Raw genomic sequence first — 20,590 nt, 5'->3', positions numbered from 1 at the left:
ACAATTCATCCACTCCTACGATCATATCATGCATCATGTTTGGCATTATAACACATTGTAGTGCATAAAATTTCTTCCCCAATCGAACCCTTATTCGTATTCCTTCATTTATTGTTGCCAAAGTCCGTTTATTTGCGCCCACTAAATTTACCCTGGGAATTTTGTAAATCAAACTCGTCAAATCAACCTCTTCTATTACTTTCCTGTTAATCACAGTAATTTCTGAACCAGTATCAATCATAATTTTAATCGGTTTCTCATTTATAAAACCATCTACCAATTTTAAATTAGATCCACTTCCTTCATCATTATTTCCTGCTAATTTAATAAATTCCTTCGGGTGACAAAAAATTCCTGTTTGCTCTTTTGTTTTTAGTGAGCGCTTTCGTGAAAAGACGCTTGCTGTTCTTCTTCGCTTCTTCTTCCGTCGCTTTGTCTCTCATCCTCATATTCATATATTTGCGTGTTGTTTACCGCCCTTCTGTTTTCTCTTTGTCTGTCGGACCCGTATCGGTTTCCACGATTTTCCTGTTGATTCCTTCTATTATCATTTCTGTCCTCTTGATTTGTGCGGGTGTTATTTCTATTCTGGTTTTCTCGATATCTGTCTTCGTTCCATTGCCGATTTCTTTGTTCATAGTTTCCTCTTCCGTTGTCTCTATTTTCGTTTTCTCTTCTTGTATAATCTCTCCTAAAGTTCTGTCTTCTATCTCTATAGTCTCGATTTTCGCGTTGTCTATAATTATCTTGCGATCTTCTTATTTCTCTTTCTCTCATTTTTACTTCTCGTATTTGTAAGAATTGGCACAAACTGTCGATATCTTTGTAGTTTTGTAAAGTTATGTGATCTTCTAAGGTATCTTCAAAATGTCTGGCTATCAGTTCTACTAGCTGTTCGGAAGAATAATTGTACTGTAGATGTTTTGCATTATTATATAATTGTAGTGCATATGTTTTCTCTGAAATACCCATTCTTTCATGGTACCTCCCATTTTGCAATTCCTTGTTTATTTCGAGTTGTTGTATTTTTCCCCAGAAATAACTCAGGAACTTTTGTTCGAATTTATGCCAATTGTCCAATTCTTCTTCTTTGCTATCGAACCATAAACTTGCCTCATCTTTAAGATGGTTCCTTATCGTTTCTTTGGCTGTCTCGAAGTTACCGATGTGTCGTATTTTCTTTTTCAAATTGTTTATGAAAATTACTGGGTGTAATTTTTTTACATCCCCGCCAAATCTTATTTTCACATCCTCTGTACTATGGATAATCGTTTCCCTTCTTTCTCCGGAATGTTGTTGATTTCTGATATCATCAATTAGTTTTTCATTATTTCTGAATCTTTCTTCTGTTTCTTTCTTATCTTCTTGCAAAGCATTTTCAAATTTGGTTTCCAAATTCTCTAGTTCCTGTTTTTGGCAATTGTTTATCTCCTTCATTTTGATTTTGATTTCTTTAATCTCTATCTCTTGTTCTCCCATCTCGTTCTTGATCATTGTCAAACATCCTTTTACTTCCTTTTCATACTTTTCTATGCGTTCCTCCATTTTCTTGTTGTTCTCTTCTATTGCTTGTTTCATTTTTTGTTGTGTTTCATCCATTTTTTGATCCAATTTTTGTTGTGTTTCATCCATTTTTTGTTGTGTTTCATCCATTTTTTGATCCACTTTATCCATTGCTTGTTTTGTTTCCTCCTGATTTTTATCCATTGCTAGTTTTGTTTCCTCCTGATTTGTATCCAGTTTTTGTTGTGTTTCATCCATTTTCTGTTCCATTCTTTGTGACTGGAGTTGCATGCATCATTTGTAATAATTTATCTATTCCTGATAATTCCTGATTTTCTGATGCCATGATTGTTGTTTCGAAAATGTCTTCTTGTTCTATAAGTTCTTCTTGTTCCAAATGTTCTTCTTGTTTTTTGTTTTCTTTGCTTTTGCTTCTGGTTGTTATCGACATGTAGTTAAAATTTATCCCCGCCTAATATGAAATTCGAAAATACCTTGTATGTTGTCGAGACGAAAATTTTTCTCTCCCCAAATATAATCAATTTATCCCACAAATTTTTAAATATCTCAAATCTCAAATCAATCAAAAATAAAATAAATATGTAAAAATTGTACCTAGATAAAAATTTATGTCACACAAATATTTCAAAAATTTTAAATATATCAACTTTTTCCGACGGGCAAATAAATTTTCCTTCACCTGTTTTTCCGTTTCCTATTCCCTTCAAATTCACAACCAGAGATACTTTAAGGCCCTAACGTTGGCTCGCCATGTTGTTGTGATCTGCTTCTTATTAATTTTATATTGATTATTATTTATTTAATTAATCATTTAATTGTCGCAAATCATATATCAAATTGAATAAAAAAACTCAGGGTGCCTTTCAATATATAAAAAAAGAAAAAAAAACAAATTATCTTACGTTATATTTATCTTCTCTCGTGGGTTCAGTATCTCTGAGTTGATCCTAATCGGGATAAAATAGGGAAAAGAAATAAAGCAAACTATTAAAATAAAAATACAGAATTGTCTTTTATTTATCAAATTAATACTCTGAAAACTATCGAATCTAAAAAACCTGTGGACACAGATGTCCGAATGAAATTTATACCACTTAAAATTATTATCTATACAAAAAAACAATTTATCGGTTTGTTCCCGATGACTTTGGTAAAACAAACTAAACCAATCAAATTTATGTCTTCGCAAGGTTACCTATATTTACTATTTATATTTTGAAATATTGGAACTTTAATTCATATGCTTTTTACTCAAAAATTTATTTTCCGAACATAAAAATATCTTTCACATAAATTGACTGACCTTTTGCTTCCCTCACTCGGATGTCTTCTCGTGACCCCAAACAGCTCTCCCTCGTTGATTATGTTAAAGGCTACTCATCAAAGCCTCTCTCCGTTGTCCAGCTTCAAAACTGTCAGCATACCAGCACTAATTCTCCAACAAACCATGTTTCTTTGACACGTTCTCGTTTCAAACAAAACTCCAAAAAATTCTCTGCTCTCCTTCTCACAATACTACAGAATCAAAGAGGTATTTCGTCTCGATTTGATCTGTCGCTCGTTCCACTTTTCAACACTATTCTCCACTATCAACCAGCCACTGATATATGCTAACTATCTACTCCACTTAACACGTCGAAAACCGCTTCTTCTCGCTGCCAACAACATAATGAATAATTTTTCAACCTCTCTCCATCATCCAATCCATCTTTTCCCCTTCCACATTCCAAGAATCAAAACATTGACTTTTCCATTTGACAAACAATAGTCACCCTCAAATTCGTTCCGACAATCCTAATTACTTTCGGAGAAACTCTCCCACATATACTCGCATTGAAATGAAGATATTAAAATTCCAACTTTCTTTTCAATTATCAATTTCGAGAAATATTGATAATTACCTATACAGTAAACAATTTTTTTCCATTTTAAATCTAAATACATAGTTCTTTTCACTTTAATTATTCACAAAAGTCTTTAATGGTTCCGCGGAAAGCTCGTTAAAAGAGAAATCTATTTACATCCTAACTAAATTCTACTAAATTTTAAAACAGCTCAATATACAGGGTATATCAAATTTATGTGCCCGCGTTATTAAAAAAAAATTAATTTAATTTTTATTTTGCTTTTGATTGATAAAATGCAAACACAATAATATATAAATTCGGGTTCAAAACGTCCTCCGACGTTGTCCGATGCCTTGTTGCCAATATCTTCTATCATTGCAGTTTTCATCTTCTAATCCTCGTACACTCATTGATCGTCTTACTCCTTGTATCCATGTCGTTCTTGGCCTTCCTCTTTTTCTGTTTTCTGTGGGTATCCATTTCATAATTTTCTTTGGCAGTCTTTCCTCCCCCATTCTCTGAACATGTCCGTACCACGTTAATTGTTTCTTCTCAATGCATTCTACAACCGTTTCTTGTAAATTCATTCTTCGCTTTACTTCCTCATTTCTAACCCGGTCCAATCTCGATGTTCTACTTGCTCTTCTTAGGGCGTCCATCTCAGTAGCTTCTAATTTTCGTTTTAGGTGTTCCTTTTTTCTCCATGTTTCGGATCCGTATACCAATGTGCTCTTAATCATGGTGTTGTATATTCGCATTTTTCTTTGTTTCCCTATCTCGGTACTCCATAAAACTCCGTTCAATGATTTAATTATCGTTCTTGCTTTATTTATTCTGCTCTTAATTTCTGCATCGTCAGTACCTTCCTTGTTGAAATTAATGCCCAAATACTTATATTTATCACAGCTAGTTATTTTCTGATTATTGTCCAATATCATATCAGTTGAATCCTCACCTAGGCATAAATATTGTGTTTTTTCTACATTCATCTGCAATCCCCATTTTTCGTATTCTTCCTTCAATTTGCGAGTCATATATTCCAAATCTTCTTTATCGTTTGCACATATTATCTGATCGTCTGCAAACTGAAGGGTGTACAGGCAGGTGTTGTCGTCGATGTGGATGCCCATTCCACTGCATTTTCTTTTCCATATTGCAAGGGCTTTGGCGGTATAAATCTTAAACAGACTCGGTGATATGCAACATCCTTGTCGTAGACCTTTGTTGACTGTAAACAAATCTGTTATTTTGTTTCCTAATTTTACTGCAGATTTCATGTCACTGTATAAATTTTGGACAGCTTTTATGAGAGTAAAGTTAATGTTGGAGTTTTGCAGTACTTCCCATAGTTTCGGTTATCGGTAAAGGATTTTATTGTTTTTTTTTTTATATAGCCTGGTTATAGCCTGGTTTTATTCTGGTAAACATATTAGAAAAGTACTGGAATAAGATTTCCTAATTTAAGTAAAAATGATATTTTACAAATATGTAAGGGATTTTTTTAAATTTTATGGCGAAGGCGTGTTCTGAAGATTATTTGAATAAAAAAATATTTTACGAATCCGGCAATTTTGAAAAATTTCCATATCACTGAAGGGTTCTGGATAGTTAACCTATTAAAAGAGCATATCAGTTCAATTTTAGCTAAGGCAGTTTTCATTTGCAACGAGCTCAAACGCACCGTTACATAAATTTTTTTATAAGTCCGACCCTGTACGTTATTTTTGCTTCCAATTTGCAGTCATGTTGAAGACATGTTAGGTTATTAGCCCTGCAAAAATAAATTAAATCGCCCAAAAAACAAAAAGTTTTTTTCAACTAAAAATGTATAGGTACTCCTTTATTTCGGCCCACAATATATATTGCAATACATGCAATATTCTATCCATCTTGGCCTCAAAAAATAACCAACTGTATGAATGGAATGTGATTTTTCTTTTTAAAATACAAATAAAAATAATTTTATTGCTACGGGTTATATGACCAACAATACAATCCCAAAATGAAAGAGAACGTTTGTCTATAAAAATATGCACAGTATTTTATGCTCTCATTTACTTATACTCCCTGTTGTGAGACGCTCCCGTATGAACAATATTTTAGTTTTTTGGGGTCATTTTAAACAAAACATGTCTGTCATCGTTTTTCTCAAAAGTTGACAGTTTTCGAGTTCTAAGCGATTTAAAATCTAAAAAATGCGAAAATACGCATTTTCAAAACTTAAGATATACTATAATGTAAATTAATAAATATGTTTGAGGTTACTAAGTGCCTAAATTGAGGTTTAAACATTCAGTTTCAAGATTCCGACTAGTAAAAGGAGCTTATTTCAATACCGATACCTGTTTTTTCAATGTTAATTAAGCTGCCCGCCGTCGAACTATATGGTGCGTTTTCTGTCGCACTTACATACTATAGTTACTTAGTACGTACTACGTACCTACTTATGCGAAAAATTCCCAACAAATACTTCCTGACTTATTACAATTTTATAATTTATTGTTAATTTAGTTTTTTAAATTAATTCGTTTATTCAATTAATTATTGCCATTATGCTAATTAAATACGCCAATCATATAATGCGACAGATACGGACCGTATACACACACCCAAACTTATATGGAATCACCTGATATTTCTTACTATTCCGTGCGAATTTAAAAAAAAACGGAGACACGAAATCAAACAATATTTATTTTAAAGCAATTTAATAACAAATACATAACAATTAAATAAAACCATAAAGTATTTAACAAACAAATTGAAAGTAGTTGTTTTAAAGTCAATAGCATACAAAATTTCAATGTAAAACGAATAATGTTTAACTTGTTTTTATTTTTTTTTTGTATTTTGTGGTAGTCAGTGTTATCACCTCTAGTCCTTATGCAAGCTTCAGTTTGCGTGAGCACGCTCCTAATCAAATTATCAACATTTTGTTGTGGTAGGTTGCTCCATCCTTTAAAGCAGCTTGTACTAGCCGTGCGGTGTTCTGTAAATTATCCCGGCGAGCTCTAATTTTTATTTTAAGCATATCCCACAAATACTCTATAGGATTAAGCTCGGGTGAGCAAGCAGGCCACTACAAACAAGGGATACCTTCTGCTTCAATGATGTCTGTAGTATGGTATGTAGAGATCCATTATCATGCAATAAAATAAAATTTTCTCCTGTTTCACCTCTCCAGAGCCTGACTACAGGTTATCAACGTACCTGTGAGCAATTAAAGTTGATTGGATGAAAATTAAAAGAGTTCTTTTACGGATCACAATTCCTCTCCAGAACATTACACTTCCCCTTGTATATTTGTGAACAGATCTGACAGTTTTCGTTCTTGCTTGTCTTCCTCGACCTCTAAGTACACGATTTTGTGGGTCATCTGATTTTCCATCTGATTACATTAAATCCTGACTGTTTTTGAAAATAGCACATTTTGTCAATTCCCAATGTTCCAGTTTTGGTGGTGAAGACACCAATTTAGGCGATCAGTCTTGTACTGCTTGTATAACTCGGGAACCCATACCTGTCTCCTGCTTTATACTTCTTGGTACGAATTCTTCTTCTTATCGTTTCAACTGAAACAGTTACGCCTGTAGCTTCCAAAAGCTGCTTTTGGAGCTGCAGGTGAGAAATGGTTGGGTGTCTTCCAGCTGATTGGACAATTAAACGATCGTGGAGAGCCGTTTTTACCTTCGGCTACTTGCCCTTGCTTTATTTTTGAGCTTTTCTAGTTCCTGTTACTTGGCATATGTTTTGGACAGAACGCCCTGTATTACATTACTTTCTCCACAAGACCAACAATCTTTCCTCGTTGTAAGTTCTATAACCCCACATGAGGCATATTTTCGTTTTTTGACGCAAATGTTAGTTTATTTATTTTCGTTCAACTTGCAACTCAAGCGAATAATCTATACCGTACCGGGCTGTACAATCCGATTGTCTTATATATTTGTTTATTTTCAATAAAAACCTTTGAATCTTTGCAACAATAAGAAGTTTTTTCAAAAGAAATAAATATTAAAACAAAATCAATGGGAAAGTCCCCGTAGCTGGCTGTATACCATAGTTAAAAAACCATACAGAAGTAAAAACTTCTTTTGTATATTGGTATAAAAAGTTTTATTAAAAAACATAAAAGTCCTCCAAAAGGATTTGCAAAACGTTTTCAATCTGAATTAGATCATCCTCAGTGCCTAGAACGAAGTATTTCCACGTTAAAATGAATGCAAAAGGTTAAAATTGTGACTAGGTTAAAGAAAAATGTGGCAATACTTACGTTCTGCTTCGTAAAAGAAACTAGCAACTTTTTGAAAAAGGTTACATCGATATTAATGGTTTACATAATAATTAAGTGATATTTGTAGCGACTCCAAGTCGATGTTACAAGATGAAATGTGCTAGGAGTGCTCAAAGGGCAACATGGTTCCCTGCTCGTTAAGAACTTGTGGTTCTTGCCAGTTCAATGAACACAGACCAACAAAAGTGAAGGAGATGACAATCTAATTATCAGACCGAAGTGACATGACAAGATAGGTAGTCAATTTTTGGTTATGAATTTCAAATTATTATTGTTGTTTAAAAAATTTTTGGATTATATATTAGTAACTGTATAAAATTGAAATTTAAATTATAATAATTAGATTTTATTGTAAAAGTATATAAGGCAACTCTCTACTCTCTGTTACAGAAAGAACTGTTGTTAGTGTTAGGTAGATAAAATGCTAGTCAGTGACGTCATCGGTGATTAAATTTGAGAAAGAAGGCAAACAGTTTTATTTAGTTTGAAAGAAAAGGAAAATTAGTTCTATGTACACCACCTATATGATAGGTACCAAGATAAAGTGTATATTAATGTTGTAAAAATAGCTAGGTGATGTTGGTTGCATATGTATATGTTTGTAATGTTTATTGACAAATTGAAAATATTATAATTTAATTGGTTGGCTGAATTAGAGAACTAAAAACTAGAAAAGATAATGGAGCAAACAGACTGATATGAAAGTAATGTATATTATTGTGAAGCTTCCCACATAGGCGAGAAGATTGTTTAGCAAAATCAAGTTGAGAACGAGTGATGGTGGTTGCCTTACTCAACTTGATTTTGCTAAACAATCTTCTCGCCTGTGTGGGAAGCTTCACAATAATATACATTACTTTCATATCAGTCTGTTTGCTCCATTATCTTTTCTAGTTTTTAGTTCTCTAATTCAGACAACCAATTAAATTATAATATTTTCAATTTGTCAATAAACATTACAAACATATACATAGGCAACCAACATCACCTAGCTATTTTTACAACATTAATATACACCTTATCTTGGTACCTATCATATAGGTGGTGTACATAGAACTAATTTTCCTTTTCTTTCAAACTAAATAAAACTGTTTGCCTTCTTTCTCAAATTTAATCACCGATGACGTCACTGACTAGCATTTTATCTACCTAACACTAACAACAGTTCTTTCTGTAACATAGAGTAGAGAGTTGCCTTATATACTTTTACAATAAAATCTAATTATTATAATTTAAATTTAAATTTTATACAGTTACTAATATATAATCCAAAAATTTTTTAAACAACCATAATAATTTTAAATTCATAACCAAAAATTGACTACCTATCTTGTCATGTCACTTCGGTCTGATAATTAGATTGTCATCTCCTTCACTTTTGTTGGTCTGTGTTCATTGAACTGGCAAGAACCACAAGTTCTTAACGAGCAGGGAACCATGTTGCCCTTTGAGCACTCCTAGCACATTTCATCTTGTAACATCGACTTGGAGTCGCTACAAATATCACTTAATTATTATGTAAACCATTAATATCGATGTAACCTTTTTCAAAAAGTTGCTAGTTTCTTTTACGAAGCAGAACGTAAGTATTGCCACATTTTTCTTTAACCTAGTCACAATTTTAACCTTTTGCATTCATTTTAACGTGGAAATACTTCGTTCTAGGCACTGAGGATGATCTGATTCAGATTGAAAACGTTTTGCAAATCCTTTTGGAGGACTTTTATGTTTTTTAATAAAACTTTTTATACCAATATACAAAAGAAGTTTTTACTTCTGTATGGTTTTTTAAATAAATATTACTTTGAAATACATGGTGATTCCATAATATAAGTTTGGGTGTGTGTATTACAGTGTGAAGCTCGGCAACTATTGTTATTTAATGAGGAACAGATTTTGAAATAAATGTATATAAAAATAGATAATTAGAAAGGGTTATAATAAAAGATAAATAAAGCCTTTTTCATGATCATCATTATCATTGCCGTTATTATAGACTTTCTATAGAGTTCAACATGATTGATTTTTGGTATCTACAAATTTAATCAGTGATTGGCAGTTGAAGTTATTGTACTAAATGCTCTGTATATACTATCAGTACAATACATCCAGATATAACAACAAAATGGGAAAAAATATATGATCTTGGCGTATTACAAACACAGCTGGTGAGCTGTTCACAAGTGGATCCCGAAGAATTGCAAGAGTTAAAATGACAAAATAACAAGATTGTGTCCTACTATAAGCCAAAGAACAATTTTGTTAATTCTGTAGTCCGGTTAAGCTAGGCCACAAATTAAAATTTAAAAAAATATCTCTACAGATCAATATAGTCACCAGTAATAATATATCTACGGAATGGGACGTTTCGATGCCGCCGGTTCATCGCCGGCCGTTTCGATGCCGCCGGTTCATCGCCAGTCCATTTCATCGCCGTCATATCTCGCATTTCCTAGAATTCCTAATTAATACTAAAAATAACTAATAATTATAACTGTCGAAAATTCGGAAATATATCAGATAGCGATTAATTGACTGGCGATGAATCGGCCGGCATCGGCATCGAACTGGCGGCATCGAAATGGCGGCGATGAAACGTCCTAGACCCATATATCTATATTCATAATTTTTTAAATTATATTTTTCAGGCAATTATATCTTAATTATAAAACAGTTAAGCTTATTATGAATTGTTAAGTCTTTATTAGCAATATACATAGTAAGCGAGGTTACTTATTCGTTAAATAATAATTTAAGTGATTATTACTAAATGCAGATAATTAATAAAAATTATATTTCAAAATATACAAAAAATATACATTACTAAAATAAAAATTTTCGAATTTTAATCAATTTCCGGAACTAAATATTTACCTATTTAATTTTCTTCTATAGCTACTACTTCCCTTTTTTCTTATTTTTCATTCTCATTGTTGTTTGACGGTATGTTTATATTCCTTTTGCTGTTAATTTTTATGAAGATTACTTTAAGTAAAAAACAAAACAAACATGCCGTTATAAACAAACATTACTTATAAAATCATACCTTTCCGACAGACATTTCGATGTCAAAATGGAAAAAGATAACAGAAGCTACCAACTCATAAGGGCAGGAGTACCCCCAAGGCAGTGTTTTGGGACCATTTTTGTACTTATTATACACTGCTGATATACCAACTACCAACGAAACAACTATCGCCACGTTTGCCGATGATACAGCAATAATTGCGCTTGACCATGATCCAGTATTGGCCTCTAACAAGCTACAAACACATTTAGATCGATTACAAAACTGGCTCCAAAAATGGAAAATCAAAGTAAACCATGAAAAATCGGCTCACATAACATTTACGAACAGACATGTAAATTGTCCACATGTTACAATAAACCACCAAGTTATCCCAGTGAAGACCGAAGTAAAATATTTAGGTATTCACCTTGATCAGAAACTAACATGGAAAGCGTACATTAAAACTAAAAGCAACAACTCCAAATAAAAACCAGACAAATGAATTGGCTTCTTGGTAGAAGATCACAATTATCCATAGAAAACAAACGGGCACTATACAGAATAATACTAAAACCTATATGGACCTACGGGATTGAACTATGGGGATGTACGAAACCATCAAACACCAAAATTCTGCAGACATACCAATCAAAAACTTTAAGAATCATTGCAAATGCACCCTGGTATATTTCAAATCAAACATTACATGAGGACTTAAAAATACCATTCATAAAGGACGTAATAGGACTGCATGCGACCAAACATAGAAAAAGAAGTATCAGTCACAACAACGAGCTGATTTCCACGCTTTCCAATCGTCCATTACCAGTTCGGAGACTCAAGAGACATTGGCCAGAAGACTTGTGTGAGTGACATTTGTGTTAGTGAATACAGTGGTGATTAAGGTGAACCGGCACTGGCCGGCAACACCTACAAAATATTACATAATTTATCAGTTTTACTTAATACTCCTTTGTACAGACTAGATTGTAAATTTGCAAGTTTTCAAATAAAAAAAAAGGGAAAAAACAATAGTTTCTAAAATATTTGCTGAAAATCTAAAGGTTTTGCACCTGGATTCATTTTTAAGCATACATTTTCAAACTCATAATGCCCTATTTCGTTCCTGAAGAGAGAACTATATTTTTTTACCAACCCTGTGTCTTTGCATCTTTACATACTTGGAGCCCGTTCACATGACAGGCGCTTAACGCGCTTTTTCTGCGTCATGAAAACGGATTATTTCTCTTACTCCGTGGCGTTATAACCCTTTGTGGATATTAGCCAGCTGAACAACATGCCACCACTCTTCTATGTCTTCAGCAATCTCTATCTATTTTACCATGCCCATAGCTTTCAGATCTCCTGCTATATTATCTCGCTACCGTAGTCGAGGGTGTCCACGTGATCTTTCATTTGGGACTTCTTCCCATACCAGCCTTACTGTTCTTTGGTCAGAATGTCTTCTGAGGTTTTCTTACCCTTTCGAGACTTCTGGACGTTATTTATTTTATGATGTTGGCGTCTGGGTATAGTTCTTCGAGCTCTTTTTTAGTTCTTATCCTATTTTGTTCTGCTGCTTCATCAAAGGATTTTTCTTTCCCAAACTGTTCTGCTAGGATTTTTCTTTCCCAAACCCATAGTCTCCCTTCGTTTGCCTTCTCTAACGTGTCATCGTTTGCTAAGTCATCTGTAAGTGAAAGTGATCATGTCAGTGGTGAAAAATAAAGTGATGTTCTGACCGATCCTGTCTCTGATTTGGTTATGGCGGCTCATACACATATATCTCGTTTTTTTTTTCATTGATTAGGAGTCACATTTTCTCTACTTCCTTCTCGAACCTGACAAAAGTCCCCTTCATCATTCATCTGGTGTTTCCTATTAGATCGATATCGTCTGCACATCCTAACAGTAAATTTGGTCCTTTTCGGTTTTTCGATTCTTGCTCTTCTGATTATGTGTTCCAGAGCTAAGTTGAAGAGATGGGCTAAAAATGCGTCTCAATGTTTTAGTCCATTCATGTTCATTCCGTTCTGTTCTGTTTCTTGCTTTGTTCTTCCAGTGGGTAATCTCAAGTGTTTTCAGATCTTGTTCCACTTGTTCCATGTATCTAAGTTTGGGTCTTCCCTTTGACCTTCTCCCTACTGGTGTTTGCTTCATTATATGTTTTGGTGTTTCGGTCTCCAACATTCGTTCAACATGGCCCATCCAGCGCAGACGTCCGATCTTTATGGATGTTATGACGTCGGGTTCGTTGTATGCTGCGTATAGTACAAAATTATATCTTCTGCGCCATACGTCATTTTCTTTCACTCCTTTATATATGTGTGTAAGGATTTTTCGTTCAAACGTTCCTAATAAGTTCTCATCGCTTTTCGACAGTGTCCATGTCTCTGATCCATATATAAGGACCGGTTTTATCAGGGTTTTGTATATTTTGCATTTGGTTTTTCTAGGGATGTTGTTAGATCTTAGATGTTTAATGAGTCCATTATATGTTTTATTAGCAATATGTATTCTTCTCTTAACTTCTTCGCTGACATTGTTATCTGCGGTAACTAGTGAACCTAGATATGTAAAAAATTTTACGCTTTCGATGTTATAGTCTCCTATTGTCAGATTCTGTAGGTTTCTTTGGCCTGTCGATTGGCTGGCCTTCATGTATTTGGTTTTTATTTCATTAATATTTAGGCCACTGTTTTGTGCCATTCTTTCTATAGCATTTAATGCTTCTATTATTTCTCTTTTGCTTCTAGCTATGATATCAACATCATCTGCAAATGCCGATATTTGTACACTTTTTGTTATTATGTATTGTTCTTCTGGTGTTGACTTTTGACTCTCTAATTATTTTCTCTAATGTGATGTTGAATAGAATACAGAATAGGGCATCTCCCTGTCGTAGGCCCGTTCTAACATGGAATGTATCTGTTAGTGCGTTTTGAATTCAAACCCTGCTTTGTACTTTAAGTGTTTCTTTTACTATATCAATGAGATGAGTTGGAATATTAAACTCTTTCAGGGCGTTGATCAGAAATTCTCGATGGATACTATCATAGGCACTCTCAAAATCAATGAAGAGATGATGTGATCCTGTATTAAATTCACTAGACTTTTCCAAGATTTGTCTCAAAACGAAGATCTGATCTATTGTGGACTTCTGCCTACAGAAACCACATTGATATCCCCCAACTATTTGTTCCGCATATGGTCTCAATCGCTCATACACAATATTTGACAGTATTTTATATGCCACAGTCAGTAGCGTTATTGCCGGTAGTTTTTACATTGAAGCTGATCTCCCTTTTTATGTAGTGAAATGATTACTCCGGTATTTCAGTCTTGTGGCAGTTGTTTATTGTTCCATATGTTCACTATAAGTTCGTGTATCGCATTCAATAGGGAGTCTCGCCTTCTTTTATTAATTCTGCGCTAATGGTGTCCAATCCAGGTGACTCGTTGTTTTTCAGTCTGGTATCCGTTGTTTCTCCGGTATCCGTTTGATCCAGTATAATTTCATCGTATAGTGGATCTTCGTTTTGTTCAAACTTTTCTTTGAAGAATTTAGTCCATCTTTGCAGTATTTCACTCTGTTGAGTTACTATATCTCCCTCTTTGTCTCTGCCCATCATTGTTCTTGGTTTAAATTCTTTTCTGCTTTTGTTAAGTTTTTGGTAGAATTTTCTGGTTTCTGTTGGTTTATTTAATTCTTCAATTTCTTGGATTTCTTTTTCTATTTCTTTTTCTATGTGTTCTCTTTTCTTTCTGCGGTGTATTTTCTTCTCTTCCCTCCTTAGCATTTTATATTCCTCCTCTGCCTGTCTTGTTCTATGTCGTTGTTGTAGTCGTTGATATGCATTATTTTTTCTCTCTGTTATGTTACGACACTCTTCATCGCACCACTTCCCTTCAGTTGATTTGACCTTTTTTTGTAGACCCAAAGTCTCTTTGGCAGCGTCTTGTATGATGTTTTTATACGCTTCCCATTCTCTGTTTATATCCTCGTGCTTTTGTCTGTTTTCTAGCCTTCCTTTTATATATTTTTTATATTTGGCCCTTTTGCTGTTGTCTGTTAAGTTTTTTATTTAATATTTTTCAATTTTGGATCCCTTTTCTTTTTTAATGTTTGAGATTCTGGCTCTTATTCTACTTTCCACTAGGTAGGGATCTGAGTCTGCATTTGCCCCTCGTCTGCTGCATACGTTTATTACGTTTGAGTGAGGTCTAGGGTCAATAATAACATGATCGATCATGTTTACTGTAACCCCATCAAGAGATCTCCACGTTCCCCTTATGAATATTTTTTCGTTGGAAGCATGTGCTGGCAATGACCATGTTAAGGGAAGTTGGTAGATTTATTAGTCTGATGCCATTGTCATTGGATACTTCATTGTTTTAGTCCATTGCTTATTCCAAATAATGTCTCTGACTATTGTTGTCCAACGCTGATCTTACATCATAACCGTTCGATACACATTCATATATATATCTAACTCGTTTTTTGGGAAAGCCAACTTCCTGCATCTTTGTCCACTGTCTAGCCAAGCGTACTCTACCAAATGTTTGTTTAAAATCTATGAACATCTAATGAAGCTCACGATAAAACTCCCAGCATTTTTCCATTATCTGTTTTATTGTGAATATCTGGTCAATAGTAATGTCTGCGTCCATATTTTATCTACATCTATATTATGGATTGTAGGTAGTCCAGTTAGTTCCAGTTATCTACACTAACATTCTTGTACTGCAAAAATTTCAACTAAAGGTGTAAAAATCTTCCCTTCAAATGATCTGAGCTTAACCTTAGTTGAAAAAGATCTACAGTTTTTAAAATATCATCTAAACCCTAGAACAGTACAGTTCGTTCATCTAACGTAGACTGCACAGGGGGGTCTCGAAAATCCTAATTGTCTTTTTTAGTAATAATTGTTATTTATTTATTTTTTCTGCGGTGTGTTTTACAAAACAATAAACAAAAATATCTTATTTTCAAAATATGTTTATTTCATAAGAAACATTTCTCATTAGATCTGATACATGTGAAAAAACATAATCTAGTGCTTTTATTACACTTTTTAAAAATATGGAAATATGTCCAAAAAAATTAAACAAAATTCCAGTGAAATAAAACTTGTCTCTTAAAAACCCTTTAAACTAAAATGAAACATAAATAGTGTTACAAGATAACTATTTCTTAAGCTTAGCCAGGCACTTCAACTTTGGTTCTGAAACACATAATATACTTAATTGAGCTCGATGTTCTAAACAGTACGATGTTCTAAACAATTGTTCCCAGTATACTGGCGATATTTCTTTGCGAGATATTGGGTTCTGTTTGTTCTTCTTCATTATCGTTCAGGAACATAATCATCGTCTTTATCTGATGAGTCTCCAAAATCATATTCGATGGTCTCAGGTTCATCTTCATTCGCCTACAGGTTTTCAGCATCTCACTCTAATTCTTTTGTTGTTAGTAATATAACTAATATTTTCTCTTAGAATCTGCCATACTAGCAAATAACAAAAAATCACCTCAAATTTTTAACACCCTTTAACTGCACACTGGGGTCCGAAGTACCCACAGCTCCACTAAAAGATAAAATATTCATTATGCTGCTGCTCAGATGTACCCACAGCTCCACAATATTGATTATGCTGCAGCTTGTGCTGCTCAAATATCCTTAGTCAATATATTTGAATCGTATGGGCTAACAATGCACGTTGATTCTCCTACAAGGATTACTAAAACTTCATCTACCATAATCGATTATATTGTCTCAGATTTCTCACCCTTGATGTCCGCTCTACAATTATTAATGCTGGACTATCTGATCACGAAGCAGTTTATACAAAGTTTAATATCTTCAGCAAACCCTCCTTAAAAACCCAACATTTAATCAGGATTTTTTCCACCCGGAACTTTCGTAAATTCCAAAATGTATGCTTAACTTCTGAGTGGCAATTTCCTTTGGACGTTAACTATAATTTCCGTAATTTTTTGGATAAGCTTGTATGTATCTTCAATAAAGCATTTCCTCTAATTAAAATTAAGCCTAAACTAAAATATCAGACAAAAATATGAGGTCACTACTTTATATAATGTTCTTGAACTCCTAAGTGGAGCATAGAGCTTCAGTGAAAACGCGCCATCGGGTTCTATTTTGCGCTAGGGCCTTCACCTCATTCCAAGACTTTCCTTGGTCACTACTTTACATCAAGAAATTTACAACCAACCTCTCTGTCACTGATTATATCACCAATTACAGGGCAACCTATCTTAAACTTCTAAAATCAGCTAAAAAAGTGTACTATCAAAACCGCCTGGGAAGCTCTAAAAGTATTGCAAAAGAAACTTGGTCCATAATAAACGATCTTCGAAATAAAACCCACACTTCTCAAAAAATCTCTCTTCCAGACTCTGAAAATCTAAATGAATACTTTGTTAATGTGACTAAAAATATTACATCACCTATTTTGCCACAACAAGATCACATTTCCTATCTCCCTATTTCAAGAAAGGTCTCGAATTCATTCTTTATAAAACCAGTTGATATACCTGAACTGATTCAAACAATCAGTAGTATCAAAAGCAAATCTTCCTGTAGTACTGATGGTCTATCGATAAAATTTTTTTCAAATCTCCCAGAAAATGTGTTGGAAGTCCTCATCTCACTTATTAATGATTCTTTTGAGTAAGGCAAATTTCCAGAGTGCCTAAAGACAGCCATCATTATTCCTCTTCATAAGGGTGGTGAAAAATCTAATACTTGCCATTATAGACCTATTGCACTGCTACCGGTACTCTCCAAAATTATTGAGAGACTCATAAAAGCTCGACTTATGTCCTTTCTAGTTGAAAACAACATTTTATCACAAAATCATGTGTACCACACAATCAAATGTACCACTGATGCAATGTTTTCTGTACTACATGACGTTTACCAAGCACTCAACAATAATCTTCACACTGCCACCGTTTTTGTGTCAATCACGACATATTGATAAAAAAACTAATTTTCTACAGAATTCGAGGTATTTCTTTGAATTGGTTCCAATCTTACTTGGATGATAGGAAACAATTATTGGTTAGAGCAAATGACACAGACTCTAGTCTCAAAAACATTGTATGTGGGGTACCTCAAGGTTCAGTACTGGGTCCTCTACTTTTCCTTATCTTTATTAATGACATAACTAGTTTAAAAATCGATGGAAAAATATTTCTTTTTGCTGATGATACCAGCATCACTTGGAGCAACTCTAATATTGCAACTCTTCATGCCACTATAACTTCTGATCTACTTAAAATAAAAACCTGGTCCGACTTTAATTTGCTCTCGTTTAACTTAGATAAAACAGTGGCATTATCTTATAAAGGAGCTCTTTAACCCTTACCACTTAATAACAGCCAGATCAGTACCGTTGATTCTGTAATATTTCTCGGAATTTTTTTAGACAGCAACCTTAAATGGTCCCTTCATATCGATTTGTTAAGGAAGAAATTATCTTCAGCTTGGTATTCTATAAGATCTGTTTCAAAGGAACTCAATTTAGCATCTTCCAAAATGACATATTTTTCTTTGTTTGAGTCATATCTTCGATATGGTCTTCTTTTTATGGGGTTCTGGTACAGCTGCCCAATCCGATGTTATTTTCAAATTACACAAAAGCAATACGATATATGTTTGGCCTCAGAAGAATAACACATTGCAGAAGCTACTTCAAAAATCACAGAATTTTAACTCTTCCTTGTTTATATATTTTAGAAACTGTTTGCTTAATTCGTAAACATCTACATGTCTTTCCAGCAAGACCGAATCATAACTATTTCACGAGAATTTCTACCTTTGACGTCTATTTACCGACTCCAACCTCTGAGTTAGTAAAGAAATCCGTATTATATTCCGCAAAAAAACTGTACAACCATCTCCCTCTACAACTTAAAGCTGCAACATCTTTCTCAAAATTCCGTAAAATGACAAAAGCCTACCTATCTGAAAGACCATATTATTTAGTAGAAGAATTTCTTAATCAATAACTAAGAAGTTACTGTAAGTACCCTTTGTACGAGTAGTATATTTTTTTTATCTATGTTTGGGTGGCATATGCAGCAGCCTAACTTTTTACCCGAGACTATGCAATTTGCAATTTATTTAAAATTTTAAATTTTGCATTTAATTGTTTCTGTTTACTTTATTATTATTTTTTTGTCTTATATTGACGATTTATGTAATTTTAGTAAATAATTTAACATGTTTTCATGACAATAAAGCATATTTCTAATTCTAATGGACCGTGATAGTCGTGACGTCAAATCAATGTTGGCTACTCTGGAATCATTTGCCAAACAAAACAAATATTAACACGTGGTGTTTGTCATGTGTTTGTTTTCGTTTTTATAATTCGAATATATTGCTTATAGGATGTTTAATTTTTACAAAATGGTAATGTGTTGGGTAACTGTGATTGCAATCAATGCTCATAGTACATTTTCCACCATATTTCCAAATAGGACTGGTTAAGAACTTGAAGAAACGCAGTAAGTACTATTGTAGTGTATAAATCCTTGATTTTGTGTAGTGACATTTATAAAATTAAAAGCAATATGATTGATATGACTAACAAGGATTGTGTCTTTAGAAAAAATGTGCAGATGCTAGTTAAAACAAAATAAAATTAAAAATGATTACACAAATCACCTGTATAATCCATTTACAGACGGCAAACATAAATTGATTTTTGATTTGTTTGGAAAAATATTTGACGTTTTGACGTCACACTATCCCGGTCCATTCTAAAAAGCGTCACAGCAAACTATCCAACACACTTTACGCGGTCTCTCAACGTAGTCGGCTGTTAACTGAATTTACGTGCAAGGGATCGCCAAAAGACGCAGACATGTGCAAGTTACATTGAACGATTCATGTGCCTGGGTTTTTCAGACCCCAGTGTGCTGTTCCAGGGTTAATTACTCTTTTGTATCATATATATAAACAATAATTGCGACTTTTATTTTATTGCAGGTTTTTCTAAAATTAGAGGCACTGAAAGACGAGGACGAAGATGTAGCACTGCAACAGCTTTTATTAAGCCCATATTAAATAGATCTAATTTTAATCTTCAGTCTGGTGCCAGAGTCACCAAAATCTTAATCGATCCCACCACCAAGAAAGCTCACGGAGTAGAATATATAAAATATGGAATCAAACATACAGTCCATGCTAGGAAAGAAATAATTTTAAGTGCAGGTACTATAATGAGCCCTCAACTTCTTATGACATCAGGAGTTGGTCCACAAGATCATCTGACTCAAAAAGGTATAACCTGCCTCAAGGACTCAAAAGTTGGATACAATTTACAAGATCATATTGGCGTAGTTTTTCAAGCTCTATTTGTTAATGAAAGCGTTACCTTCACTGACGCAGACTTTTTCAAACCTCAGAATTGGTACGAATACCTAGTAAATGGTAATATACAATGATTTTTATGTAGGTACTTTGTCTATAAATATTATTGTTTTAGGAAAGGGAGTTCTAACATTACCTGGAGGCTCTGAAGCTGTAGCTTTCGTAAAGTCGAAATACGCTGATCAAAATCTAGATTATCCAGATCTACAATTAGTTCTTGGAGCCATATCTTTTAACCAACTTACTTTTGCAATAATGGGAAATAGTGCCGGTGTCCCAACAAAATTGTATAATCAAGTGTTTGCGCCCCATGTAGGAACACCATCATTCGGAATCAATCCATTCGTTCTGAGGCCTAAAAGTAGAGGAAGAGTTTCTTTAAGAACCAGTAATTCACTAGATAATCCTATAATAGCCCCTAATTACTTTAGCCAAACTGAAGATGTAGACGTTCTTGTCGAAGGACTTAAAATGGTAAGTATTATTAAAATAAAAAACGAGTGTGTGAGAA

General features: G+C 33.8%; 1 protein-coding gene across 2 annotated transcripts in view; it reads left to right on the top strand.

Annotated features, from left to right (window-relative positions):
* LOC114334629 (glucose dehydrogenase [FAD, quinone]-like) overlaps positions 1-20,590 on the top strand; it is a 65,850-nt gene that overhangs the window by 33,604 nt on the left and 11,656 nt on the right. For both annotated transcript variants that reach the window (XM_028284712.1, XM_028284713.1), the window contains 2 exons: positions 19,696-20,139; positions 20,195-20,553. In XM_028284712.1, coding sequence (XP_028140513.1) covers positions 19,696-20,139; positions 20,195-20,553 — 803 coding nt within the window. The remainder of the gene's footprint in view (positions 1-19,695; positions 20,140-20,194; positions 20,554-20,590) is intronic.

Source organism: Diabrotica virgifera, chromosome 5, assembly GCF_917563875.1.
Source record: "Diabrotica virgifera virgifera chromosome 5, PGI_DIABVI_V3a".
NCBI lineage: Eukaryota > Metazoa > Arthropoda > Insecta > Coleoptera > Chrysomelidae > Diabrotica > Diabrotica virgifera.
The sequence above is the reverse complement of the archived record's forward strand: the minus strand, read 5'-3'. Positions and strand labels throughout refer to the sequence as shown.